The following is a 27,818-nucleotide window of genomic DNA, read 5'->3' as shown; positions in this document are numbered from 1 at the left end:
TTGTATGAATACGATTTTGCATTATCAACCACATAAGACATGTTTTAAGGGTGACATCTTGAGGTGGTCTACTATTAAAATGAAGTGGAATTAGTTTATAACTATGGGTCATTTTCTTAAACTCTAATCTGAAGTTAAACATAAATTGCCTCATAAATTGATTTGAAGTCATCTTATGAAGAAGACTTTAAAGGCATTTTATTTTGTAATCAAACATCATAATATCTTGATTGTCTCTGGGTCGACTATGGGTCACGACCAGTGGCAGGCCGTCAGACCCTTCTAAGCCTTCTCTGCTGGCCTAAACAGAATCACACAGTTATAGCTATTTTATAATAATAAAAATAAGATTTATATAAATATATAAAATACTATTTTTCATAATTAAAAGTTATAGCTTTTTTATAATGTTTTTTTTTTCTTCTCACAAATACACTGCCTCTTTCGCCACAAACTAGTCCCTATAAAACATCATAATATAAATAAAAGTAGATCACAAAGAAGAATTGTCTGCAGTTCAAGTGGTTGGCCATTGGGGGTTCAAATTCTTTGTCCAGACATGAACTCTTCTAGCTTCTCCAAAGTGAGGTGTTGCTGCTTTAAATCCCTGTAAAGTAAGTGTATTTAGGTTTAGAACTGTGTGTCAGACAAAATAGGCAATTTGAGGGAATCCCTTTGTGCTTTGTGAAAATGCATGTCATTTGGTTACCGTGTTTTCTTTCTTCTTCTTTTAGGGCCGACTTTTACTTCAATAAAAATACATAATGTGTTTTACCAGTTAAGTCATGAACATGGTATGAAAGCACAGGGCTTGTGACACTCAGGGTGGGAGCGTTTTTCCTTTACCAGACAGTGGGAGGAACCAAACGCTGCGTACCGTCCAGACGTATGACGTCGCACTCACGTCTTGCGTCAACTCAAAATCGAAGTAGAATTCTCCAGGCGTACACTCTTTATTTTCTGCACTGCAATAAACATTTTGTACATACATTCTTTGACATGGCCTGTTTGAAACCACTGGAGCCTGCCGCCGTAAAGGAATATCCCTAGGAAAACCTCGTACGGGATCGAAATCTACGCTTCTTTCAGCTAAGCTAACGTTATTGCATCTATTAGCAGAACTTGCTAGCTAAGAAGCTAGCGCTAGCACTTGGCGATTCCTACCGTCGAGCTAGCTATGCAGTAGCACTTTAGCCTAGCTCGCTAACCAGTGACAACTGACACAGGTAAACAACAAACCTTTTAAGACTGTTTATGGATAATCACAACTAACATAACTTCACCCAGTTGACTAGCTAGCTACAACCAGCTGTCGATTAAAACTGCGTTTTAACGTCCCCGTTTGCACCGCTAAGATTGAAGTAACGTTACGTAGCAACAGCGTTAACGGAAGGACCAAACACACCCTGAATCCCTCGTCTCTCATCGAGCTGGTGATGAGATGTGATGGGGGATTCGATGCTTTATACAGCACCGACTCACTACGAAGACATTGTGTGTTAAAAATGTTTCACTGTTTCAAAGCGTTTGATAAATCACAAATGGTGACACCTGCTGGCAAAGCCCTTTGTACTGCATTTGGATGGATTGAATCCGAGACTATAGTAAAACAGTCAGTTAGTGGTTTGCCGTTTTTGTTTTGGGTATTTTGTCGCAGGATTTTTTGTATCGTAAAAAAGTCTCACTCTCAAACACGATCCACGACAATTTACGAAAGCAGTTTGACAAAAACAACCCGTATTCAAAACGTGCGCGATGCTTTACTTTACAAGGCCTAGTTTGGGTTGGTCACGTGATTGCTGGCGTCCTGACGCGAGGTATCGAAATATCTTGTTGTGATACTCTGTTGTCAAATGTATGTATTGTGTTTAGTCGTCTGCTTGGGGCAAAACGTAACTACTTCAATCAAAATAGGTTATAGGAGTACAAGTGCAACAGTTGGCACTTACTAGTTTGGGCATTTAACGTTAACATACTCTTGCTTGTTAGTGTTCTACTTTTTCTTTGGTCGCGGATACACAGTGACGTATAATTAGCCCATCTAATGTAAATGCAGTGCACTGAAGACTGTCCTTATTCGTTGGATCGCAGCCTATTTCAGTTGTTTGTGTTAAGTGTTGCTCTTTGTTTTAATGCACTGAACTCTATCTTTTGGATAAAGTTATGCGTCCTTATCATTATATGAGTCAAACAGTGTGAGCAAGATTGATAGCAGCCTCTTTTAAGTGGTAATGATTATTGGGAAAGCGTACCTCAAATTACACTTAAAGTCACAGTTATGACTGAACTTTGGTTGGATTTTTTGTAATAAATGTTGTTGGAAAAATTCTAAAACTCCAATTTGATGTTATATTCCTGATCCCTGCCATTCTTTGCATTATACAAGGTGTAAGCAGTGTGTCTGTCCTATATTGGTGGGTGCTATAATCTTTTTTTCATATTTGATCCTACACATCTTTGCTGTAAATTAAGTTTGTCATTCACTGAAGCTGATTATCTATCTCTATCATTATGCAAGTTATGACTCTTGTTTATGGCAAAAAACAACATTTGTGCCCAAACAGGACCGTCTAATATCGTATTCCAGTACTAAATCTGTAGGATGAATAGTTCAACTTAATCTGTCAAAGTACTCATGTTTATTGTTTATAACTGTGTGGTTGTTGTCATGCTGAATGTAGTAAAATTAGAAAAGATTCACCAATTAGAATGGGTTAGTCATATTAGGTTGGTTAATATTTTAAAATTGAAGAAGACATTGGGTAAATTGTCATTTAAGATTTTTTCTCTTTTTCAGTTTCCTGATTTTGATAGGGCACAGATGATGTGATCCTGAACATGCCACAGTGAAAAACAAAGCTTTTCCTGTTTCTGTCATTGCCAACTACGATTGACACACAAAAAGCCACTTCATCGGACATCTTCCCAATAATCTACACGGCATCCCTGTCTGCAGCTCCTTCTGCACATACATCATGTGAGGGCCCCTCGGTCCAGTCTGAGGGGATCCCAGGACTGTTGCAAATACGACCCCGCTGTGCGGGGTGAGACTGAGCCAGTCTGAGTCTGAGAGAGCAGTCTTGCCAGTACCCCCCTCCCCATCCACACATTCCTGTTCTCCTTACCAAGGAGACACGCCATGATGTTCCGAGACCAGGTAGGTATCCTTACAGATTGGTTCAAGGGCTGGAATGAGTGTGAACAGACGGTGGCACTGTTGTCCCTCCTGAAGAGGGTATCCCGCACCCAAGCTCGCTTCTTACACATCTGCCTTGAACACTGGCTGGCAGACTGCACAGAGATCCACATCCTAGAAGCCGAGGCCAACAATGCAGGTAGCTGAGAACTTTTATTTCCATCTTTTGAAGCATGCCAATGTGAAACTAGTAATGACAAATTAATTGCTGGTGAAATTCTCTGTTTGCTCTTTGTCATTAGCAATTGTCAGCCAGTGGCATCAGGAGCCGAAGGAAAAAGTTGTGTCCTTGCTGCTGTCCCACTTGCCTCTGCTGCAGCCACGCAACAGTGAGGCCAAATGTGAGTACATGAAGCTGCTGCAGAAGGTGTTGAGTCACACTATTGAGAGTAGCCTGTTTGTGGAAGAAAGCAGGCAGCTGCTGTCCTACGCACTCATCCACCCTGCCACAACACTGGACGACCGCACCTCTCTGGCCATGTGGCTAAACCACCTGGAGGAACACCTATCCAGTGGCTATGCCCCCCGGCCCCCATCGAGCCCCTACCACCCACGTCAGGGCTCAGATGAGTGGCCCAGCTCGGCTGAGGCTCTGGACCCCGGCCATGCCTGGCATGACCAGTCCCCCTCATCCAGCACGTCTCCAGCAGGCCAGAACGGACACATGTCTTTCCCAGGCGGGATGTCCTCTCCCATCAACAGCAATAACACAGGTAATGTTTGCCATTTTCCTCCTTTCACATCTGGTAAAAACAACAACAAAAAATAGCTTGTTAGGGGCATATAAGATCATTGTAGACATCCCTCATATTGTGCAAACAATGTACTTGTTGTTGAAGGTCTTAGAGTGTTCACATTTCTTCAGTTTCTGATATATTTATTGTTTCTCTGGCCAGGTCTGGGTGGACAGATGCAGCCCAGCCCTCTGAAGAAGTCAATGTCCGTGATTCCTTCCAGTCCCCAGGCTTGTGTCTCTGAGTGGGTTAGCCAGGATGACATAGGGGGCAGGCAGAACTTCATTCTCATAGACCACGCTCCTCTTTCACCCCAAAGCAGTGTAGCCTCCTCAGGCAGTGAGCAGACGGAAGAACAAGGCTCTACTCGCAACACCTTCCAGGAAGATGGCAGTGGCATGAAAGGTCAGAGTTCATTACCTAATTGAGCCACAGTATTTCACGCTGGTAAAAGATCTGTGGCGCTAGAAGCCAAAATGTAACATAACTTTTTTTTGTGTATTTGTTCTAGATGTTCCCGCATGGTTGAAGAGTCTCCGCCTTCATAAATATGCATCACTTTTTTCCCAGATGACCTATGAGGAGATGATGATTCTCACAGAGCACCACCTGGAGTCGCAGGTTTTTAAGCCTGCTTATAACGTACTGTACACTGGGTTTGATTACTCCACCCTCCTTATCAATTGTGCACATTACTGTCAACTCTCAATGAGGCATGAAATTAAGTGACGCACCCTACAGTTATATTGAGCCAGTTGCACATACAAATAGCGTGGTCTCGGCTCTGCCCCTTGGCTATAATGAAACAAATGGTGATTAGGTTTGTTATTTAGTAACTGTATGAATTGCACTGTGTTCTCACAAGAAATTACTCGACTTCTTCTCAAGGTATCTTGTTTCTTCCTTTCTCTTTCTCCTTTTTAGAATGTGACTAAAGGAGCACGGCATAAGATCGCCTTGAGTATCCAGAAATTGCGAGAGAGGCAGGGTGTGCTCAAGTCTTTAGAAAAGGTAATTCCTTGGGATAATGTTGTTCTTCTATTGCTTAAAAGGGGGACAACGGTGGTTTGTCTTAAAAAGTACTTGACTATGTATTTGTTGATGATCATGTGACCCTTGATTTAGTTCCATTGAGAAATCCCCTTTCTGCTCGTTGGCATAGAAAATGTTTGAAGTCCCTCAGGCTGAAATGCAGATCTACAGCTTGGATATCTTCCAGTCTGCTCACAACACCACCCTTAAACCCAAACGACCTCTAAACAGCTTACACATTAACGTTGTCATCTCCTGGCAGGATATTTTGGAAGGGGGCAACCTGCGTAACGCCCTCCAGGAGCTGCAACAGATCATCACCACACCCATTAAGGCATACAGCCTTCCCAGTGCAGCACAGCTCGCCCCAGATACAGCCACCTCCCCGTCAGACGACACAAAAACAGGAGCAGACAAAGAGCTGGCCTCAGAGGGCTTCCAGTCCCACAACCCCCCTCCCTGTGATGGAGACTCCTCAGCCACACCCATCTCAGACGGCGACATTGCTGGACAGTTTACCCGTGTCATGGGTAAAGGTAAGAGTAAGATGTTTTTCCCAGAATTGAAATTGAGTACATGTAGCTCACCTACAGAGGTAGTTATGTGTTTTGTCTGTAAGCACTCTTAAAACTTTGTGAACACACAGATAAGAAACAGTTTGCAGCACAATAAAACACTATGACTATACAACACTGCTATCAAGGCATTTTATGCCCGTGTCAGCATTCAACATAAAACGCATAGATAATTAATTTACTATCATTTCTAGCCTCATGAGATTATATATTTCTCAGATCCACATTTACTTCATTGATATTAATATGTAAACCCTGGCTTCTGTTTGTTTCAGTGTGCACTCAGTTGCTGGTGTCAAGGCCAGATGAGGAGAATATCAGCTGTTACCTTCAGCTCATTGAGAAGTGTCTAACACATGAGGTGAGATGAGGTCAAGTTTTCATTTGCTTCATATATTTATGCATTTGTGTATTGTTGAACATTTTACAGTGCAATAAATAATACCTCAAGCATATTACATATTGACAATACCATAAAGACAATTTTACAATAATTGACTCTTATAATAATATATAGTTGCGACTATAGTGAGACTATTATAAAATGTATAGTTTAGTTGTAACTTTATAGTAATACTATTATAATAATAATATATAGTTTGACTATAGTGAGACTATTATAAAAATGTATAGTTGTATTTCTCTTGAAATGAAGACTAAAACTTAGTTTTTCCTTTTTAAAAATCACAAATTCCAGAAGAATCTGTTATTGCTCTTGGGAAATGAAATGTCTATTTTCTTCTGCTGTCCTCCTTTCTGTGTCAGGCCTTCACAGAAACTCAGAAGAAAAGGGTGGTCTCTTGGAAGCAGCAGGTCCTCAAACTGCTCCGCCTGTTCCCTCGGAAAGCTATGCTGGACATGCCTGTGTACCGACAGAAAGGGTGAGGCTCTGCTGGCCTTCCATAGCTTTGATCTCCTTCTTCAGCTGAATGTTGCACTTTTACTTTGCTTCTCTTTCACTCTTGCTTTCTCTTTAAAATAATAAGCAGCATTTCAGAACATCAAGTTATGTCAAACATTCAGTTCGTAACTCGCTCTGAATTCTGAATATGTTCCTTTTTGTTTTTGTTTTTACTCCAGCTGGACCTATGGGTCCAACTCCCTCCCCACAGCAGGCTCTGTGAGCGGAGTTGTAGGGCGGCGGGGAACAAGGCCGTTCCAGATGACTCCTCGTGTACTCCCAGCCGGACGCATCGGCCTTCTAAGTCCCGGCGGGATCGGGGGAGTGTCTCCACGCCACACACTCACTAATCCTGCACTGGCGGGGCAGGGGAGACAAGTCAGTGTTCCTGTCAATGGCCTTTTAATACCAGTTTGGGACACGTGTAGCTCGCCATCTTGCCATGAATAGTTGACAAAATGGATCAAATTCACCAATCATGCCATGTTTTTGTTTAATTTTTTTGAATATCTTTTGTTTGTTTTTCAAAGGTTCAAAGTTTTCAAAGTCTGTTTCTGAAACAGTCTCAATTTCATGTTTAATGTTTATTTTTATGTGTGTGTGTGTGTGTGTGTGTGTGTGTGTGTGTGTGTGTGTGTGTGTGTGTGTATATGGGTGTAGATAGATATATCCAGTCATGTCTGAAGGTATTGGCCTGCTTGATGACATGTCCAAGGAGTCTCAAAAGGCCTTCGTAAACATTTGTTTTGGAAGAAAAACAAGTTTAAAAAAAATACAATAAAGAGATTCTGGCAATTTTATCAGCGCACACACACAGCAGTACAAGGGTTTAGGAATCACATTTGATATGAATTGATTTATAGTCATAGCTTGAAGGACTTCTGTTTGATGACTGAGGTGAAAGATATGCAAACCATTTCAACGTTCCAGGATGAGTGGCGTTTGTGTAATGAGCATTTGTGTTTTCCTGTCTAGAACCTGTGGTTTGCCAACCCTGGGGGCAGTAACAGCATGCCAAGTCAGAGTCGCAGCTCCGTGCAGCGGACCCACTCACTCCCTGTTCACACTTCCCCGCAAACCATGCTCATGTTCCAGCAGCAAGGTATTGTATGAGGTCAAGCCTCCTTTATTCTTCTTTAACATGGTGTATGCACTTACCCACAGTCTAACCCAGTCCAACTAAGAGGCCATTCACATTCAAGAGCCAGCCGTGCCACTTTTATGCTTGGGGTTTGGGGCATGCTTGTCTGCGTCACTTTAGTGGAGCTTTCAACCTGATGTCGTGACTTGCTGCCGTATTTTTACAGCAGACTGATATTTCAGGAAGAGAGAAACAATATCTGACAGCTGTGATGTCACATGACATGCGGTGCACATTGTAGCGTTCCAAAAGTGGCACTATTTTTATCTTGGGGCACAGCTGTTGTGCCCTGAAAAATAGGTACGTTGGAAGGCTTGTGCACCTTAACGAGTTGCTCTTGCTTTTAACCGTGCTTCCGCGCATCTACATTGACAACAATGTATTTGAGGAGGCAAGAAATGCGACTTGTCAACAGCCCCTCAGGCTGCATTCACACCGAATTAGGCGTTGCGGTGACAACGCCATTCCTTCCATTCATTAGAATGTGGCTAGCGTCTTTTACCTGCGACGATCTGACGCAGGTGGTGCCAAAGGGAAAAAAACACTGCGGCCTGTGAAATAAAATTCAAACTTTAAGGGAAAAAAAAACACAACCAGATGTCAATTTTTGGTGGCCAATTAGGTAAGAGGCGATCCATAGGTTCACGGTCATGCCATAAGGGAACAAAAGACGTTAATTGTTGTACAGTCTCTTGGTTTTAATGGGCCGCAAATGACACGTAACCCTGTGATTATTGCGGCAACGCTTGAATTAGAGTGAATCCAGCTTTAATCTGATGTTGACATTTTACAATACCAGTGGTCCCAACATGTTGCTTATCTAGAACTCAATTTATTTTTAAAAGGAAAAAAATCAAATATAATTTCAACCTAAACTGGAAATAATTTGGAATTGGCAGATTTGACTCTGCTGGTGAGTTTCGCAATAATAATATTAATGCCAACTCGCAGAGCTGCTCTCCCTCTGTGCCAAGGACAAATTGACAAGACAGCTTGGCGGCATGTTGCAGTAAACAATCTGTCACCTCAATATACAATATACATCAACTTGGATTGCTGTGTCTGGTGTGCCAGGTGCCACACATGAGCTTTGTAGATTCATCTGTCGTGTCATTTTTCAGTCAACAAAGGATGTTTCCATAACAGAGCATCCTGTGTGAAAGCAACAAACTAAATACTTGAACCGATGTGTGAAACCACCAATGCTCTCTCCTTGTCTACAGCTAGGAGCTGTGGGTACTTAGTACTGTTGCTTTTTTTAAATAAGAAAAACAATATTCTAACAACATGGCTGCCTTTGATAGATGATTGTTTGTTTATTACACTTTCTCCATAATTGTGCTTCAGTTACTAGCACTGACATGCCCAGCACCCAGTATGTGTTCAAAAGTATGTTGGAAATACATATGTGCTTTTGTAGATTCAGAGTGTGTCAGAAATTAACATGTTGGAAATCCTGACGGTCCTGACTTGTTTTTTGCTAATTCTCACAGAATGCCAAGTTCCGGGTGCTGACCTGGAGATCAACCCCACGCTGGAGTCACTGTGCCTCAGTATGACAGAGCATGCCTTAGGGGGTAAGTGTCCTGAGCATCTTAGAACTAAACAGGCCACTGGCTGGCAAACCTCCCACTAAACTGTCAACTACACACCGTTTTTTGTATTTTAACTAGGCCATGAAAGAAAGGATCAGGGGAAGCAATACATGCTAATTTGTTCACACGCATAACTTCTCCTATGCAAACAGAGATGAAAAAGTCTGTTGACTTTCATCATTCATATTTGATTAGTTTTATTTGTGTATTATTTTTTAATAACATCTAAATTATGCAGTATCATTAGTCAAGTCATAGTCGGGGTCCTTTTGTGGAGAGACACACAGCCTTTCCTTTGTGCATCATATGGTCTCCTCGAATGACAACATTTGTATGAATGTGTCAAACACTTGCTGAGTATTCTGTGATTGATGTAGAAAGGTATCCCTGTTGCATCATTTTTATTTATGAAATTCAGGGCATTCAAACTATTTTCCTTCCTTTCTCAGAGACAGATAAGGTTACTGACATGGGTACGTAGCATCTAGTTAAGCCTAGTTTGGCCTATTTTCTGCATGTCCAAGATTAAACAGTACACACTGTAATGCATCCACAGATTGCAATTAAAACATCTAGTTTTAACGGCAATGTTTCACTATTTACACGGTTCACTATTTTATAATTAACAAAGACGTGACAACAAACACCCTGTTGTTAACATAGACGGCACTCACAGATGACCAAATGCATATTTTGCCGACAGTAGCTCCAAAGTAATAGGAAAGGTTATTGTATGTACTGTAATTTAGCATAATACTGAATGCAAAAAAAATCCATGGACACATAAAAATGCATCAATAACTTTTGCTGGCCTTGAGAGAAGAACTTCTTCGTTTCAGGATAAAATGTGAATGGTACAATATATGATTGTAAATGTCTTAAAACATATTTATTCCAATCTTTTCCTCAGATGGAACAGACCGGACATCAACAATATGAAAAGAAGAAAGGAAAACTACACTTCAGTTGAGGCCTGTTCAGTTCCTCATCACCCAGCACAAAGATATACGTATGCTTAAGAAAACCAGGCAAAGCAGTCACTACAGAATGACAAAAAAACTGTGTATATGTTCTCTAATATTTTTGTACTTTATTATATACAACTAAGTTTATTAAAAATGGAATACAGATGATTATTATATTGCAGGACAGAAGAAAAAAAGCCAACTGCTCCATGTCACCTGCAGGACTGTGACATGATGGGCAGAGGCTCAGTTTGCTGTGGTCCGAGAGAAAACCGGTGGATTGGTGCTGTCTTAAAGGGGTTCTGCCCGATGAGTTACTCTTCTTTTCCTCCTGCCTTGGAGCAAGGCTTCTTTCCAGAACACACTGACAGCCACAGCTCCTGCACCACATACAATGTAGATTCAGAAAATATCCAGCCAGAAGTGATAAGTGGTAATTGGCCGAAGTTACAGTCGCCAGTACGCCTCCTAACCACCCTGATTATTCTATAACCAGTGCTAGTGAAGGTTTGTGTTGGTTGAAACTAAGACGGCTTTCTTCGGTTCTTTTGATTCCCTCTGGACGACATGTTTTTGTGGCGAAAGAGAGGACCAAAAGAATTGGGGGAAAGCTTGTAATTCTACCATAGAGACCCTTTGTCTTGCTTGTTTTCCCTAAACATGTAGTCAAAGCAGAAGTGACTGTCCTCCTCTAAACGTCTACAAAGCCAAAGAGAAGGGTTGTGGGATGGTTTATTTGAGAAGGATAGTTGTAGTGAACCGCAACGGAATGGTATAATTTCTTTTTTTCTTTCTTTTTTTAAAGAACAGCAGACCGAATAATTCATGCCAGCTGCAATTTGTCTATTATTTTACGCCCTACTACGTGAATGATGATGAATCTCATTTTGTGCCGAGGAATCCCCAGAGGGGTGAATATGGGCTAGGGAGGTATGTACTGTGCAAGAGCTGATTTGATATTGAATTGATAAAAGCGAGGCGGGTAGAGTGTTTTCAATTTACTCACTCATATGCTGGGTGAGAAAACTGAATGAAACCCATCTCAACCCTCTGGTCTCCCGGTGATTGGCTCTGGAAAATGAAGCTCGATCTTGTAATAAATCCTCCGGAGCACAGCGCCTCACCCTCAGGGTGCCCTCTTCCTCAAATGGCCAACGTGATGATTTGATGATTCATACTTTTCAAGGTGCTTGATGGTGTCCATATTTTTTGTTTGTGTCTCAATGTGTTTCAGTCTCAGAACCCTAACATTATCATGTGGTATCAGTGTTGAATCAAAAACTTGTCTTTTACGGCCTCTGTCTTTGAATGTGGCAGAGCGGAGGTGCATGTATGTGTAATATGGTCTTAACTTTTGGATCACCTTTGGTTGCATCATAAGGCAGGGATAACCATTCACATTTTATTTCAGCAGAGCCATAGGAGGTCTGTCAAGTAAAGATGGCTGTTTGCAGATATCTTTTCCAATTGTATTTTTTACTCTCCCTTGATATTGATAACTTATGCTTATTTTCTATAATCGCATGTTTTGCCACACTAATACAGCACTGTTGTAGATAGAGGACATGGTGGTTGATGGTGAGCAGAGTCACCAACAGCTAGAGAGCAGACACCTTGCAACAAATGTTGTATATCTATACCGCCTAAATGTCACTGTTTACATCTCTCTGGGATAATGCCCAATTCATGTTATGTGATGTCATGAATACTCCATTGTCTCACTGTGTAACGCATTAAAGAACTGACGCCTTCTCGCACATGAGCTGGCTGGGTAGAGCCTAAAAACAAAAGCTTTCTACCCCCTAATATAATCCATGGACTCTGTTGGAGTCTCAGTAAGTTTTTACAAGTGAGATCTGAGGCATGTAACGCCTGCTTTTCTGGTAATGCGGTGACGAGAGAGAATTATCTTTCCTGGCCTTGTTATTGAACTGTCGACTGTCATGTCCTAAAAAACTGTTCATGTGTTGCCTGAAACGCACAGCTCCAGCATCCTCAATATGATAAATTAATGGTCCGGAGTAGTATTCTAGTCATGGATTTCCTCAGAGCAGGCTCTTGGATAGATCTGACTTGCTAAAAGCATCACACTCATGCCAGTGAGGGACTTCAGAGAGTTACCAATGCTGACAACTTTAAGACTCGGCTATCTTTTTTTTAAACTATTCACTATACTGTATATTACATCTGTTATGTTACAAATGGCTCAGATTATCCTTTTCATAGCCTCTCACTTTGGACAGCTCACATATTCCTGCAAATAGACACAGAGGTACAGTGCAGCGTATTTCTGCTCATAATGAAGATGCAGCAGAGGATGACGATGCTTATCTGAGCCACAAATCATGTGATTATGAGTAAACCGAACACTAATTACAGGCCAAGGAATATGTTTACTCCATGTTTACATTCCAGCAAGGCATCAAGTGAGTTGGGAAATGCACTTCACAAGTTCAGCCTGGTGTTTTTTCACATACCAAGCATCCACTAGGAGGTACAGAGCCTGTGTCACATGGAGACGTCTACCACGTGTACCCACATCATGTTAATGTCCCTGCCAGGCTTAATTATTGAATTAATGCTGCCAGCTGTAGGCTACATTGCATATATTTGTCTTGTACAATTTATATTTAATTCTAATGACTCCCCAGACATTTTCTAATATTTTATGAACCTTTTGCATCCCATGCTTACTCTACTTTTTTACTGTCACCCATATGTGTGAATGGTCTGAAGTGCAGCATCCGCCGGATCATTGACAGTCCAAATAAAGAGGTTCAGTTATTTTGCAACTTCACTTGTAGTTTGTGTTTGTGTCTATTTTTACTTCGCTACGCTATCGATACGCATTTTAGTAGCTGAAAAAAGAAATATGTCCGCTTTTTATATTGCTCCTTTTTGCCATGTTACAGACGCCCTTTATGTTCTGACGTTCCTGGGGTAGAAAAAAAAAATACTCGTAATTACTTTTACTTCCGGGTTGCACGACGTTAGCAGTTAATTTATCAAGCTAATATGAGCTAGCTGCATTTTTGTTAAAGCCATTAGTTTATCCAAGAAGAAACGGGAGCTCTGTCGTCGTGAAACTCCACAACAACTGCTCGGTATGTTCACACTTTGTGCTGTGGTTGGTATAAGTTGCCATAAATACAACATAACCGGCAGCGAAGAGTGCCCAAGTTAGCATATAGCTCGCGTTAGCTTCCCTGCCCACGTAGCCACCGAGCATAAACAGCTAATGTTAGCTTCGCTCGGTAGCTAACGTTCATGTTATCGCTTGATAGTTCCCAGTGTAAAAGGGGATTTAAGTTGTCAATTTACCTTTATAATTTGATATCTCGAAAGTGTCAAACGTGTGTCAACGTCAGCTCAAGTTGAGGGGTAAAAGTTGGAAATTATGAATCGACTGTTTACTTTCTTTCAATACTAGATACCGGTCATTAAAAGAGGAAAAAGCTTCTTGATAATGGTCTTTAAAAAAGGAAAAAAGCTACCTGGTAATGTTCATTATCGCTTTTCAAGACAAAAAAAAAATAACGTTGGTTTAGGATGAGATGACTTCGGCTGAGCGTCATAACTTACAATATTTTCAGGGGAAGCACTTTTTTTTCTAACAAACTTGATACCTATTTAACTGTTAGTGACTGATTTGTTTGAGGCAATATGCCTTGAATTCAAAGTATGAGCTGAAACTCTTTTCATGTTATCGACTTTTCTCAAAACATCCAGAAACACTTAACGCACAATTCAACTAACATTGAACCACAAACAATCTCCAAAATAACAATAAAGTTTAATTAAGTAGAGCTGCACTGATAATTTACTGTACGCAGTGCTGCTCTAATCCTGTAATTTCCCCACTGAGGGACTAATAAAGGATTATTTTATCTTATCTTATCTTAATTAGCTCATCAACAGAAAATCAGTCTTTTGGATTGCTCAAATGACAAAAAAGTGTGAATATAATAATCTTCAATGATTTTGTGATTGGTATGTTTTGACTAATGCTGGACCTATAGATTAATTGATAAAGAAAATAATTAACAGATTAAACTATGATGACAATAAGCGTGAGTAGCAGCCACAAAAAATGATGACCTTCAAGACGGTAGAATTTTGAGCACAGCTGTTAGGTTGGATTACATCAGTTTTAGAAAGACGTTACACTTGTAATATGATTATGTTATCTAAAAAAATTAATTGCCCGCTTTAAGCAAAACTCTCATTTTGTTTTGCAGGTTGTTTTAACTCTTATGATCAGAATGCAGGGACAATGACGTCTCAAACGAGGGCTGTGGATGGGAAATGACCTGCCAAAAGCTAACTGCACTTACAAATCATCCCTTGGCAACACCCTGGAGCGGCACAACTGTTGCTTTTTCACCACATAATTCATCATGTCATTACCAAAAGAGTCAGGGAACCGAGGAAAAGATCGAGAGAGAGGGGCCCGTCCCAAGGTGAGGCAAAGCCGGTCAGAAGAGAGACGCGATCCAGGCAGTGGACGGAAAGGTGTAAAGGGGAAGAAAAAAGGCCTTTCCTGCAATGAACCAGCAGCTGAGAGGCCTGTCAGCGATGGCTTTGAGTATGGTGAGCTGTTGAGCGACCTCGAGGCCGGGGACCAATCTTCCCCCTCACCTTCGAAGGAGTCTCGGAGGTGGCAAGGGTTGGAAGCTGCCTCATTTCTAGGACAAGAACGGGTCATGTCCAGGCCAGGACTGGGAACGATTAGCTCTGCTACAGAGATACCTGGAGTAGGTGAAAGTGAGCGCAGAGGGTCAAGCAGCAGTCGCACTCTCCGACAAAAAATCCAAGATGCAATGGGGCAGTGTTTCCCAATAAAGACGCACAGTGTAACGGCACCAGCGCCATCTCCGCAGGCTCATTCCTCAACTGCCTCTGCCTCCTCAAAGCGCAAGATTCACCTCAGTGAATTGATGTTGGATGACTGCCCCTTTCCTGTAGGATCAGAGCTGGCTCAGAAGTGGTATCTCATAAAGCAACACACAGCCCCCATTTCCCAGCCACCCTTGCTGGATTCCGCAGTAGTGTGCATTGCCCCTACTTCAGCCATGACCACGGTGGTGGAGGACGTTGATGACAGGTTGCGAGAGCGCAGGCGCATCAGTATCGAACAAGGCGTTGAGCCACCACCCAATGCAGAGATCCACACGTTTGAGGTGACGGCCCAAATTAACCCTCTCTACAAACATGGCCCTAAGCTGGCTCATGGTATGAATGAGTTAGCTGGAGCTGAGAGAGCCTCCGTTCATCAGCAGCAACAGCAGCTCCTTTTTCAAAGACAGCAGCAGCACCACCAGCTTCTTCTACAGAGCTGTCTGGACACTCTGGATGAGGTGGTGGCCTCTGCTTCTGCCGCTGCCTCTGCCCCTGCCCCTGCCTCATCCTCATCCTCTGTCCACACCTGTGATTCTATCCCCGACCCCGTGGTGGACCCAGAGGTTACAGCGACCAACGTGCCCTCTAGAGCAATACTTACTCCGACTGAGGACCACAAATCTCACGATGGCTACCGCATTCACACTCAGATTGATTACATTCACTGTTTGGTTCCGGACCTACTGCAGATCACCAACCTGCCATGTTACTGGGGGGTGATGGACCGCTACGAGGCAGAGACGCTGTTGGAGGGAAAACCCGAAGGCACCTTCCTCCTGCGCGACTCAGCCCAGGAAGACTACCTCTTCTCCGTTAGCTTCCGCCGCTACGGCCGCTCGCTACACGCACGAATTGAACAGTGGAATCACAATTTTAGCTTTGATGTGCATGACCCAAGTGTCTTCCACGCTCCCACAGTTACGGGATTGCTGGAACACTACAAGGACCCCAACTCCTGCATGTTCTTCGAGCCCTTGCTGTCCAACCCTATCCATCGCGCACAGCCCTTCACCCTGCAACATATCTGCCGAGCGGTCATAAGCAGCTGCACCACCTACGATGGCATTAACGTGCTTCCCATTCCAAATACTTTGAAAAAGCACCTGAAAGAATACCACTATAAGCAGAGAGTACGTGTACGGCGAATGGACACCTGGTGGGAATGAAAAAAAACGGACTAACAGAAACTACTAAACACATTTTTAACACTCCTCAAACTGAACTGAACGAGTCTTGTTCCTCTCTCTATCTGGCTGTGTTCACCTACACTGCAATATAGTTATTTATTTTACTCCTGCTGTACATGTCTTAACAATTGTACTAAACCACACTGATGAGACAATATGTAATCTCACTGACCTTGCACACTTAAAGTTCTTTATGCTGAAATTAAACAAAGTTATTAAGATATGTGGTGTTCAAAGAACTACCCTCACACATCCTCTGTGTTTCCAAGTGTGACTAAATCAGCTTAATTATCCACCGATGGGGGAAAGTGTCCTAGTGTCAATTGAGCTGATTATAATCGAGCTGTTCATCAGTCACGTGCTGAGAAGGTGGAATACATACTGACACGGTTGTCTTCTTGTTATTGAGCGTTGGAGTGCAGCCCGTCTGAAGAATGATTCATTGTTTCCCACTTTGAGCCTGGGGCTGAATATACGTGTTGAGGGAAGGTGCACATGCAACCTGTTGTTATTAAAAAGTGAAAGAATTGCTCTAAATATGTCACACATTCACGATTATAATAATGCTCACATTAGTTTTCAGTGTCGTGGTTTTAATGCAGGGAAAGATGCAACGTGCAATGTTGCACAACTAGCAGTTAATGAATGTCTTATGCTCGGATCTACATCATTCAGCTGCTTTGTTTTCAGCTAACATTATGTAACCATCTGCGGTTTCTGCTATGAGGCGTGCAGCAAGTGCCAGCAGTCTTCATTAGTTGTGAAGGAAAGGATCAATGTGGCCTTCATGAACTCGTCAGCAGCAGGTGATGCAGTTGTATTATCAGAATACAGATGAAGCCGAGACATTCACGGACCATATGTTACTCAGAATCTGACTGTTTTGTTCTCCAATTCCAAATCTAGTCTTCCTCAGTCCAGAGGGTTGGTCTGTGTTTTTTGTTTTTTAAGGTGATGCGATGAAGACTCAGATCCTTATTGAGGAAAACATCCCTGTTTTGATATACCTGCTGCTGTGCATATTTTTAAAAGAGATGGGGTGTCTACACACTAATCCATTCACGGAGTTCAATGACAACATTACCATAATGAATTAGCACTGATGAATCCTAATTAGCAAATAGAATGATGGGGGGAAATTATGTTTTTTTTTTTTTTTTAAACCTTTTTTCTTCTTCTGGAGCTTGACATTAATGAAGTCAGTTACAGAGAGCAAAAAATCTACAACCTCTGAAAAGCTCGTCAAAAAGGAATCAGCCCTAAGCTAAAGAAAACTCTGAAGGCAGTGGGAAGAAGTAAAGCTCAAAATACAGAGTGTGAAGCCAAGTCGAGGAGAAAATGTCTCAAGTGCAGTGTGTTGGAGCACAGGACGAAGTCAAAGCTAAAAGAACTAATACATTCACTAAGAATTTACATGAAGACTTCCTTTTTCACTGTCTCACCAATAGACTGCAAATCCCTATCCAGTATGTTGAACAAATACAATAAAATGTGTTTTATTATTACTGAACTACAAAAATATACACCTTTTTTATAGAATAAAACTATCGTTGGACTGTACTGGGACTACTAACATACTATAAATCTCTAAACTGGCAACCACAAAACATTTGCATGTTTGAATGTACAAATAAAACCGAATCCCCATAGCAACTGAAAGTAAAATGCATTTCATGCTCGAGAGACTTTCATTTGCCTATTATCTTGGACTTATTCAAAGATGAATTGCCAAATTTACCTATGCGGTGGAGTCAACTACTGCTGTATGTGAACAGCATCTTGTATTAATTAAAACACAGGAGAGAGACCACACTGCTAATTGTTGTGTGCGCTAAGTAATAATCACAAAAGACAAGCGTCCAGTATTAATGGGGAAGCATGGAGAATGGATCCCAGACCGTCTTCTGAACCTTTGTGATGTCATTTTCTCCTTGAGATTTGATACGCAGAATGCAAATCATCCATGACAAGCACTCATCCACTAATGAAGCGGCTATAATTTAAACATCACTGTCAAGGCAGCGTTGAAGTCTGCATTCGAAATGCAAAGTCAGGACCTCTGACCTTTTGTGTACCCAATTAAGTCACTGTAAAACCGAAGCTATACAATCAGATTTACGGCATTGGACGACATCTGACCCGTCATGCATAAGTGCGAGTCACACCGTGAACCCTCCACACGAGCAATTTTACATCCTCGACAGCTCAAGGCTTTCGTCTTGTTTTCTTTCCCAGCACAATGTGGTCAGCCTGGCAGATAAAAGCTGATAATGAATGTTTCTCCGCACCACATTTTAAGACTTTTAACTCCAATCATTTCCGAGATAAATCACAAATAATCACACAGGGAATTTAGTATCTGTAATTCCCTGTGTGATTATGTGTGTCACTATGGTGCAACTGGCCCTTTTCCAATACGTCTTCTTGTGTGTTTAATTCAATAAATATGTCCCAAATTTAAAAGGATAAGATAATAGATGCCCATTTAGTTGTGTTGAAAAAAATAGAGCAGTATCTTGCTACAGAAAATTAATTTGCAAATTCTCCATTTCTTGAGTGCCCCGTGCCTAAGTACGAAATTAAATTGTTCTTTTCGTGAAATTCATAGGACGTCATTAGGAAATAATACACGCGTCAAATAATGTGTTACTAATTAAATAAGCGGCTGCATAGCTCAATAATTATGCACATTATCTGCACATGCGGATGAATAGCATATTCATATAATGCAGCATCTCCAACAGTGCGACAATGCTGTATTACATCGAGCACAGCAGGTGGCTGCAAAGAGCTTCCGCGTGCTTCACGCTGGCTGCTCTCAGACTCGCGTGGTCTCCGTGTGTGGTGCAGACTAGAGATGGCGGCATAGAGTGTGGCTGCTGCAGCTGGCAGCGCCGTGGCACTCATCGCCCAGGTATTACAGGTCTTGAGGGGGAGGTGGGGGGGGGGGGGGCTTTTCTTTGCCTGGATCAAGGTGCCCAGAGGGACAGCGTGCTCAAGCAAAGCCCAAAGCTGATTGGCTACACATGCTTAGTGTGTTTGTGCCTGTTCGGGTTTCTTTCTTCCTCTTTTTTTCTCCCTTGCTTCCATTGAGGGAAGAGCTTTTACTCTGAGCCTAATCTCTACCGTTGAGCATCACAGAGGGTGGAGAATAAGCTTGGGATGTTCAGAACACCTGGGGACAATTACCTCTTCAAATAATCTGCCGGTCATAATCTAACAAATGCCCTAAAAGGGGCTCGACACGGCACAGCCTCGGCTTACTCGAGACAGGGGACTGTGCACAGTGACAGTGAGTCTTTTTGTGGGTCTGTGCTTTTTGGCTGCTGCACGTGGACCCATATAGATTGTGAACTCAACTGCCATGACATGCAGTGTGTATCTAGGCCATTAATTCAGAGGAGGGTGCATCAAACTGATTTCAAATTCTTGCACGATATATACAGCTAGATATGATTATTCGTATCCACCAAGAGAGCAGGAACACATTTCTGTGACAGAGAAAACACTGCAGCTGAGAGAGAGAGAGAGAGAGAGTTATTTTTGGTCAGTATGAATCCAGCTGAATTTCAACCTTTAACATGATCAGAAACCTTCTTGCCTATTTCGAGTCCCACCATTACAAACAGGGCACGCGGAGGAAGTAATTCCTGAGTTACCAAAGTTTCAGTTCTTAAAAGTCCCACAAAACTCCCCCGAGGAGGTACATTGTCGCACAGTCGCACGCTTTACATTTGATGTTTGTTTCCCTGGAAGCTCGCCTGTGACAACCCACTATTTTCTTTCCCTCCTGTTTAAAATCCAAATGCGCTCCCGTTCTCTGAGGCACGCGGGGACTCATACGAGGCCTTTGCTACAGAAATAACATCAACATTCTCATTTGGAGCTGCTCGCGTTTTTCCTTTCACAATCTCGCGCCTGTTTTTTCCGCTCTCCTCTTGCACTGACAGGTTGTTGATGGAATAATGGGGGTGTAGGGCACGCTACAGCTAAGCCACCGGATGCTAGATTGATGGGATTGCAGTGTAAATGACTCGCAACAGCCCTTATGAACTCTGATGAAATATAATGAAGAGATATACCGAGGACAGATGATGACGCTCGGTCATATATGAAGCCGTCAAATTAAGGTATCTTGTAATTTAACGTCACAATCTAGTCCCGTGTGATAATGTGTTTGCACAAATGGACTATAATGGCGCTACTGATAACATATATAATTATAGATAAGCAGTGTTTGTTTTGAGACGTATGTTTAATTGATGTACGCCGCAGCAATGACTGCTAAAAGGCCCATGCATCGTTGATAAAAGGTATGGGGGAAATGTATAATTGCATACACGATGAATCAAATTGCATAGAGCTCCTGCTCGCTGCGATAAATCACGCCGTCGCACAACAGTTGCATTGACCGGTGTTACAATGAAAACATACGAATAAGAAAGGAATGTGTTGACCTCGCCTGCTAATTATTACAATAATCATCCCTCACGATGGGCTGCTTTTAACCGTACAGGGATAAGTTCCGGTAATCGTTTTCTATTCCTTTAACATTTTGTCGTAGAAGGGACACGTTTAGTTTACAGGGAAACGTTAGAATAATTATCTGGACTCTAAGCAAATCACACAAACCATAACTTGTGTCAGCTCTATTCCCATCATGCACACGATTATTTGACTTTCGTTCTAAATGATTGCCCTTCCTCCTTCGCCTAACGTGGTATACCATGAATTAGTTGTTTGATAACTTGTTTTACTTCTTTAAAATAAGTGAATTGTATTTGGTGACCCGAGTGGGATTTCTGATAATTCATCACAAAATATCAATGTCACAGGAGGCAATGAAGTGAATTTGCTATTGATTATTCTTATTTCCATATGTTTATCTACAATATTTTTAATTTTGCATTTTTTTTATCGTCTATTTTAAACAAATTGTAAACGATGACATCACGGCCTGCACCTGCTCTGACTCTTGATAGATTTTAAAATGTTCATTGTCGAGTAGCTGGGAGTGCCATCTCACTCGCTTGAAAAACATGAAGGCATTAAGTATTATATGAATAATTACAAATAAAAAACAAATAAAATAACACGGTTAATCATGAAGTCAATAAAGCAGGTAATGTAATAATACATTACCTGCTTTATTGACTTCATAATTAAGAAAGTCGGCTTATAGGTGGTGCACTCGTGATGACGTTAACTTACAAGATGAGCCGGGATCTCATATCTCCAGATGTGAAACGGAGGAAAAGCCATATTCCTACCAGGGAATATACGTCCCAGCTAATGGACCCGTTAGGTTAGGACAAAAAAAAAAGAGACTTTTCCCCTTTTTGAGTAACAGTTGCAACGTGTGTCCACAGATTACTGGACTGGATGTTCAGTTCCACTGTGGAGAAGCCTCGCAGGAAAATACTAATAATAATCAGCACAAAACAGAGAGGTGCCCACTAATGAGCACAGCCCATTATTGACTATTTATATAATGGGACATTGAAGAGGATGCTACTGCAGCAGCAGCCCACTGAGATCCTCCAGACCTCCTCTGGCAATATCTGCGGAGAATTCAGACGGCAAAGTTAGTAATTGTTTTAAGCTTCTACATTGCTGTTTTTATCCCCCTGTTGTTTATTAAGAGCACACTGTGTGTGTGTGTGTGTGTGTGTGTGTGTGTGTGTTGGCAGCTGCTTGGTTTGGTTTGTTAATCAGCATCACAGATGTGGTTATTGATTGAAGAGCAACGTCACATTTTGGATTGTGTTCACTTGGTCCGGGTTATGGATCGCTGTTTGGAGTTGGTTTTAGTTGTTGATAGTGCATCGGTGTGTGTGTGTGTGTGTGTGTGTGTGTGTGTGCGCGTGTGTGTGCCTGCCAGCAAGTTGTTTTACCTGCAGCTTTTGTGTGAATAGCTTTTGTTTTTACTAGACTGCTAAAAAACAAAATATGTGTGAAATTAAGCTCTCTTATTGAACCCAGCTGCACTGCCATCCAAATATGTGGAAAATGCAGAGGTGATGTTGTTAAAGCGCACAGTGCTTCAACCTGCTGAAAACTGTGGAACCAATTTCATCTCCTTTTCCCTGAATTTGAGTCGTCGTAGGAACCCCAAATTGATTCCAATACTTGTGTTTATTGTATGTATTTGTTCAGCAAAGACTTGGGGAAAAAAATGTATATCAGCAACAAAAAAAAATCACTTTAAAAAGATATTTTGATCGTAACTATAAACATTCAGATCGATATGAGCCAGATTACCCAGAAATGCCTCCTGGAGCGGTCAATACGACATCTTTTTGGAAAGATTAGGACTTAAAGAATCGGAATCTGCAACAAAAATCACAATAAAAACAAAGCTTTGGCCTGTTAGGAAGGAGTTTCAGTCAAAAGACGTTTACACATTTTACGCCAAAAGATTGTCTGAATGGGGCATGCTGGGACTTAAAATGGGCGAAGTCAGGTGCTTTTTTAAGATCACCGCACAACTGTCGTCGGCAGCTATGGTGACGCAGGTAAACGTCGGCGATGCTTTTGAACGTAGGCCCCATTCTGTTTGGCATGAGACATGTGTGACATGCTGAAGAGTTTACGGCTGACCGCGGGGGAGGAAGGAGCAGGGAGGGTGGAGAGGGGGGGGGGGGGGGAAAGATCCCACCATGCACTCGAGCCTCGCAGGAAACCGGTGCACAGTTGCTTTTAATCATGTTGCAGTTGACATTTCTAGCACGTCAAGTTGTTTTTCCTTTCAACGATTGATGTATTTTTGTACCGCATGCGTGTTAGTCAGCGGCGTGGACGGAGACGGCTGCAGACAGGGCCAGAGAGGAGGATGACGTGAAGGCTGCAGCCCGGGACTCGCTCTCGTAGGTACTCGCTGCCGCGCCGCCTCTGTGGATGGCGTGTTACGCCGCTCTGTTCCAGTTCCTTTGTAACTGAAGCATGTTGCATCAAACTCAGATTCCACCTCTGATTTGAGAGACAAATTTGCAAACTCAACCAATTTCACTTGTGTGGCTGAGGAGATGAACAGCACGGCTTTGATGCTGCCGCGGGATTTGACTTATTATTCTTCGCTGAAGATTCAAGATGTTTTTACTGTCATGAGCACGGACAACAAACAGTGGTTCTATACAATGAAAAACTTATTTTGCTCAGTCCTCCTAAAACAGAATTACAATAAACATAAGGTAAAAAAAAAATTAGGCACAAAATATAATAGGTGTAACAGTATTGCACAACAATACGATAATGGCATTGCTATGATAAATATGATAATATTGTAGCGGAAACAGCTCAATGTAAGCAAACGACAGCAACACAGCAAAGGTGTGTCTTCTCTAAGATTGACAACACGGACGTGGATCAGAGTTCTTCTAATTAATTACGATCACCGGGCGTAGCATGTATGAAATGTTCTCTAATTATGCCCACAGTGAAAAGCAGCAGGAATCTGGCGTCGTCTCTGAAATCACTCATTCGCTGCTCACTACATAGCAAACACTCGGTAGTTCTTAGTTAGCAGTAATTCATTTTGATCATTTACACTTTAACCTTTTGGAAACAGTCAACGAAAATCTTCCCGCGCCCATTTTAAGTCCCAGCATGCCCCAATTAGACAATCTTTTGGCATAAAATACGTAATTTTTCCTTTTTCAAACTAACAACATAGTTTTTTGACTGAAACTCCTTCCTAACAGGCCAAAGCTTTGTTTTATTGTGATTTTTGTTGCAGATTCCGATTCTTTAGGTCCTAATCTTTCCTCCTGGAGCGTCAATAAGACGCTCCAGGAGGCATTTTTGGGGAATTTAACTCATATCATGCTGGATGTTCATAGTTACGATCAAAATTTTAAAAGGGATTTTTTTTTGCAGATATACATTTTTTTTCCTAAGGCTTTGCTGAACAGATCCATACAATAAACACAAGTATTGGAATTAATTTGGGGTTCAAAAACAGGGAAAAGGATGTCTGGAGCTAAAATTGGTTCCACAGTTTTTTAACGCGTTAAGTGTCGTGTCCCACGGCTGATTCCACATCTAACACGTGTGAAGCTTTACATTATTGCTTTTGCATGAAAAAGTAGTCAGCATGCCATATTTCTGGGTGAATGGTAAATCCTTGATGCCTCGATTGTCTTAATATAAAATCAAAAAGAGTGTGTGGAGGCCTCAGACGTTGGAGGGTACGATAAATAAGAAACCGGCCGCACGGTGAACTGTGAAGGCAGACAAAGAAGCGAGCGCCGTGCGGAGAAGCTAAGCATAAGTTCTTTTTCTTCATCTTGAAATGGCAAATATATCAATAATATGGGACCCCAGAGTACATACAGGCTGGCGGGAGACGAGTGGTGCATATCGTTTACTGTATATGTGCCTCGGCGAGGCCACGCTGTGCTTTATAAGTTATGTGTGTTTGCATTCTGTGCAAAACCTAATTGAAAAGCGGGCGCAGAGTCCGCGGGAGTCGATTCATTTAATGAATTTGTTCGTTTCCAGTCAGTCTGTCAGGCATGTTTCAACCAAATTGCGCACTTTTGATAATTCTCTGACGCCAACAAATGCCGTAATAAAACCGTAATGCACTTTAGAGTTGTTGAACTTTATGATAGTTCCAGAGGTTGCTTTAAAAATCAGCCTTTTTTTTTTTTTTTTTTCAATTACCTTTAACATGTGTGGTGCAGAGTCGGGTCAGCCTCCAGGATAACGTTCAGACACAGTGAGGACAGGAACGCAGCGATGTCGGTTGAGTGCAGAAATAATAATAAGAGCTTTTCAGAATACCAAAGGAGGTGATATAAATCATTATGTCTGGAGCACATAATTGAGGGCAGGAGAGTTGTGACAGCCGGGGATCTTTCCCTCACATCCTTTTTTATCATTCATAGTACGGCCTCACGAAAAACTGACAGCTAGAGTCAAGTTTTAAAGCACAATTTAGGATAACTAAATAGAGTGCTTGCCTCTTATTTTACTGCCTTTGCAGCTTGGGTTTTATTGGTATCCTTTGCCTCCAATTCAAAGCAATACGGTTCAGCCCAGACAAAGCCAACGCTGCATTATGGCATAATTAAATTCTGTTATAGTAGTAGTGACCTTTTAGTGATTGAAGTAACTACAGTGAATAATGAGCATATAGGAAGAACAAAATGATTCAAAGAATTCATGATGAGAAAAAAACTGAGCTGGACTTGTGCCGTCTTTTTGTTAAGGAAACTGCCTTTTTTTGTTGTAAGAATAAAATTCCTAAATTGACTAACGTGTCGATAACAAGACATGGACACGATACTGTCTTTGTTATTTAATGCCAATTACGGAAGCCGCTCCACTCCGCACAGAGTTGGAAAACCGCTGATGACAGTTTGTGTTTCTTTGGCATACAAAACTTCAAGTGCATTAATGCCCAGATGGGGGGAGATTGATAAATTGCACAGTTGCTCTGCAGCATAGGTGTGGCAACATTATTCCTATCATTGCTCGATATGATGGCCTGTCTCTGGCACGCACACACAAGTCCAATCTAGCTGCCGATACCTTGCTCTTGTGGTCAGACAGGACCAGTGGCAGAACAAGTCTTTGGCACAAAAGACGTGTTGTGTATAAGGTAAACAGGAAATAGAATTATGCAATGACTATTATGTTTTTTTTGTGCAGCATAGTTGTCACCGCTCTGCCGTTCATCTTCACCGCTTCAGGAAACACATCCTGCAACAGTTACGGATACTTTTTAGTAAGGATCCAAAGCCTATTTGTCACAGTGATTCATATTATCAACATGAATATTTTGTTATAGATTATTTCCCTGGCACCAAGACACACTACAATGTCCTTTTTGTTTTGGCTGCTCTTGATATTTTATGTTGTCAAGAGTGGGTTGAGGCTATTTCCTTCAAACATGTAGATTGTAGAACATATCTGCTTCATTTGTCGGCTGCCTGAACATACGTTTTCTGCAATAAGTTGAAACAGAGATTTTAACCAGTACTGTAAGTAGTTTTAATGCACTTTGATTTCATACATGTTTTATGAAACATTGGTGAAGTTAAGTCCCCCAGTGCACTTGTGCTGTACAGCCTGTTGTTAGCCCTTCTGTGTCAGTTGAACTAAAAGGAATATAACTATGAAGTGTTGGTATTAATAACTCATTCCCTGTCAACAGACTACGAGGCTTCACTGTAGAAAGACGACTGTGCATTTGTTTTAAGGTCTGCAAAAGTGTCCCAAGACCCTTAACAAATGTCTGGAGTGAGCCGGACATCCTGTTGAGTTGTGGCTCACATTGACCTGACAAAATGTAGCTGAGGGGTAGCCAATGACTGACTGCCTGGTGTCGTATCGATGGAGGAGCAGTGACAGCGCATGTCCATGTAGTGTCTTATCATACCCCTGTGAGATGTTCAAGCAAAATAGAGGACCGGCCCATTTTATCAACGCAGATTGCTTCGCTATCTTGCATGCTATATGCAGCCACATGGAATGAAAGACGTAATGGATTGCCATCATTTCCGCATGTTAAGTTGTCATCTAAAAAAAGGAATACCGCATTTCTTTTCTTGTGGCAATCAGCTGTACGCAAATGTTGGACAGCATGCTGAGCACAGTATGTGTTATGTTGTCAAAGTTATGTGAGAAATACACACAAATAACGAGAAGAATGATAAACTTAAGTTCTTTTCAGCACTGTTCTGATGGGTAAGTGGAAAAAAAATGGAGGAAACGGGCCAAATAATGAATATGTATTTTCCTGTTCAGTGTCATCTTGAGAGAAAATGTGCCCATAGTTTACTCATGAAAATCAATATTTCAAGATAGAATTTCAAAGACAAGCCTGTCTGAGACTTACCTGCTAAGAAAACTGGAAACTCATTTGCATGTCCTGCCCATCCATGGCAATACTCCATCCTGAAAGAGCTGATTCACACACAGTTGCACAGAGTCGGGCATCCTGCCCCCGAGCGAGGAACGAAAGCAAAGTCAGCGCATTGTGTGTGTCTCGTACACAACTGCCAAGAAATGAGGAGCTGAACCTGTTTTTCTCATGTTTGACACAAAGGCCAGAAGATCTACATTTGTGTTGTGGGGAAAATGCTGATTAAAGTAAGATGTTGTGTGGTTTGTGAGTTACCAGAGCCGCGACTCGTGAGCGAGTTCTCACCAGTTGTCTTTGATTGAAGGTCTACACACAGAATCACGATTGCATGAAAACCAACAGGAAGTGGTTAAGGAAAGGAGCAGTGCGGCGGCCGAGCGCGTTCACAAAGCAGGAAATCAAATCATATGACCATACCTACATGATTACGACCACATGGCGTCGTCGTTTAAAAAGAAATATATTATTGTTCAAACAAGCTAATTTCCAGGAAGCTGTGGTGCGAGTGCTGATGAAGATCGTGTGGAATGTAGACATGTCTGAAAGAAAGTATGGAAATAGAAAGCGAAGGGTTTTATAATGGTATGCATTACGGTGGAGCACGGTTCATTGCTCTGAAAGTATTCATACTAATAATGTGATATTGATTTCAGTTGCATGACCCAGTCCAGCACTAAACTTATTCGACAGCAGCGACAGAAACATACAATTCAGCTCGCACCT

At 41.8% G+C, this 27,818-nt stretch overlaps 2 protein-coding genes and 1 long non-coding RNA gene across 7 annotated transcripts; 2 read left to right on the top strand and 1 right to left on the bottom strand.

Moving 5' to 3' along the window:
• The first annotated feature begins 905 nt into the window (after positions 1-905).
• LOC137790379 (protein Smaug homolog 2) lies at positions 906-11,889 on the top strand. 5 transcript variants are annotated; one of them, XM_068584566.1, is made up of 15 exons: positions 906-1,226; positions 2,798-3,157; positions 3,233-3,335; positions 3,439-3,909; positions 4,093-4,335; positions 4,442-4,572; positions 4,855-4,941; positions 5,225-5,498; positions 5,813-5,898; positions 6,303-6,418; positions 6,618-6,816; positions 7,414-7,540; positions 9,073-9,156; positions 9,624-9,647; positions 10,085-11,889. In XM_068584566.1, exons 2-15 carry the CDS (start codon positions 3,140-3,142, stop codon positions 10,111-10,113), a joined length of 1,992 nt encoding a protein of 663 aa, XP_068440667.1. In that variant the 5' UTR covers positions 906-1,226; positions 2,798-3,139; the 3' UTR covers positions 10,114-11,889. The 5 variants fall into 5 exon arrangements, with proteins under 5 accessions (XP_068440667.1, XP_068440664.1, XP_068440663.1 ...); XM_068584563.1 differs by having other exon boundaries at positions 2,798-3,335; positions 4,442-4,551; XM_068584562.1 differs by having other exon boundaries at positions 2,798-3,335.
• A 1,233-nt stretch (positions 11,890-13,122) lies between these two features.
• On the top strand, positions 13,123-16,446 carry socs9 (suppressor of cytokine signaling 9). Its single transcript, XM_068585664.1, has 2 exons — positions 13,123-13,243; positions 14,378-16,446. Exon 2 carries the CDS (start codon positions 14,537-14,539, stop codon positions 16,202-16,204), a length of 1,668 nt encoding a protein of 555 aa, XP_068441765.1. The 5' UTR covers positions 13,123-13,243; positions 14,378-14,536; the 3' UTR covers positions 16,205-16,446.
• Positions 16,447-21,718: 5,272 nt separating this feature from the next.
• LOC137790380 (uncharacterized) lies at positions 21,719-27,467 on the bottom strand. The gene is made up of 3 exons (XR_011077906.1): positions 27,381-27,467; positions 27,069-27,170; positions 21,719-21,786 (listed from the first exon to the last, which is right to left on the bottom strand). It is a non-coding gene; the product is annotated as an uncharacterized lncRNA (long non-coding RNA).
• Between the last annotated feature and the right edge of the window lie 351 nt (positions 27,468-27,818).

The sequence above is a fragment of the Clinocottus analis genome, unplaced genomic scaffold (genome assembly GCF_023055335.1).
Source record: "Clinocottus analis isolate CAN_PGR_092001 unplaced genomic scaffold, fCliAna1.0.p SCAF_2, whole genome shotgun sequence".
NCBI lineage: Eukaryota > Metazoa > Chordata > Actinopteri > Perciformes > Cottidae > Clinocottus > Clinocottus analis.
This window is presented reverse-complemented; position numbering and strand designations above follow the sequence as displayed.

Bases quoted from the DNA above. Each gene is read 5' to 3' on its own strand.
- LOC137790379 (XM_068584562.1), top strand. From the start codon at position 3,140: ATGATGTTCCGAGACCAGGTAGGTATCCTTACAGATTGGTTCAAGGGC. The intron at 3,910-4,092 runs GTAATGTTTGCC...TTCTCTGGCCAG, and splicing joins CATCAACAGCAATAACACAG to GTCTGGGTGGACAGATGCAG. The intron at 9,157-9,623 runs GTAAGTGTCCTG...TTCCTTTCTCAG, and splicing joins GACAGAGCATGCCTTAGGGG to AGACAGATAAGGTTACTGAC.
- socs9 (XM_068585664.1), top strand. From the start codon at position 14,537: ATGTCATTACCAAAAGAGTCAGGGAACCGAGGAAAAGATCGAGAGAGA.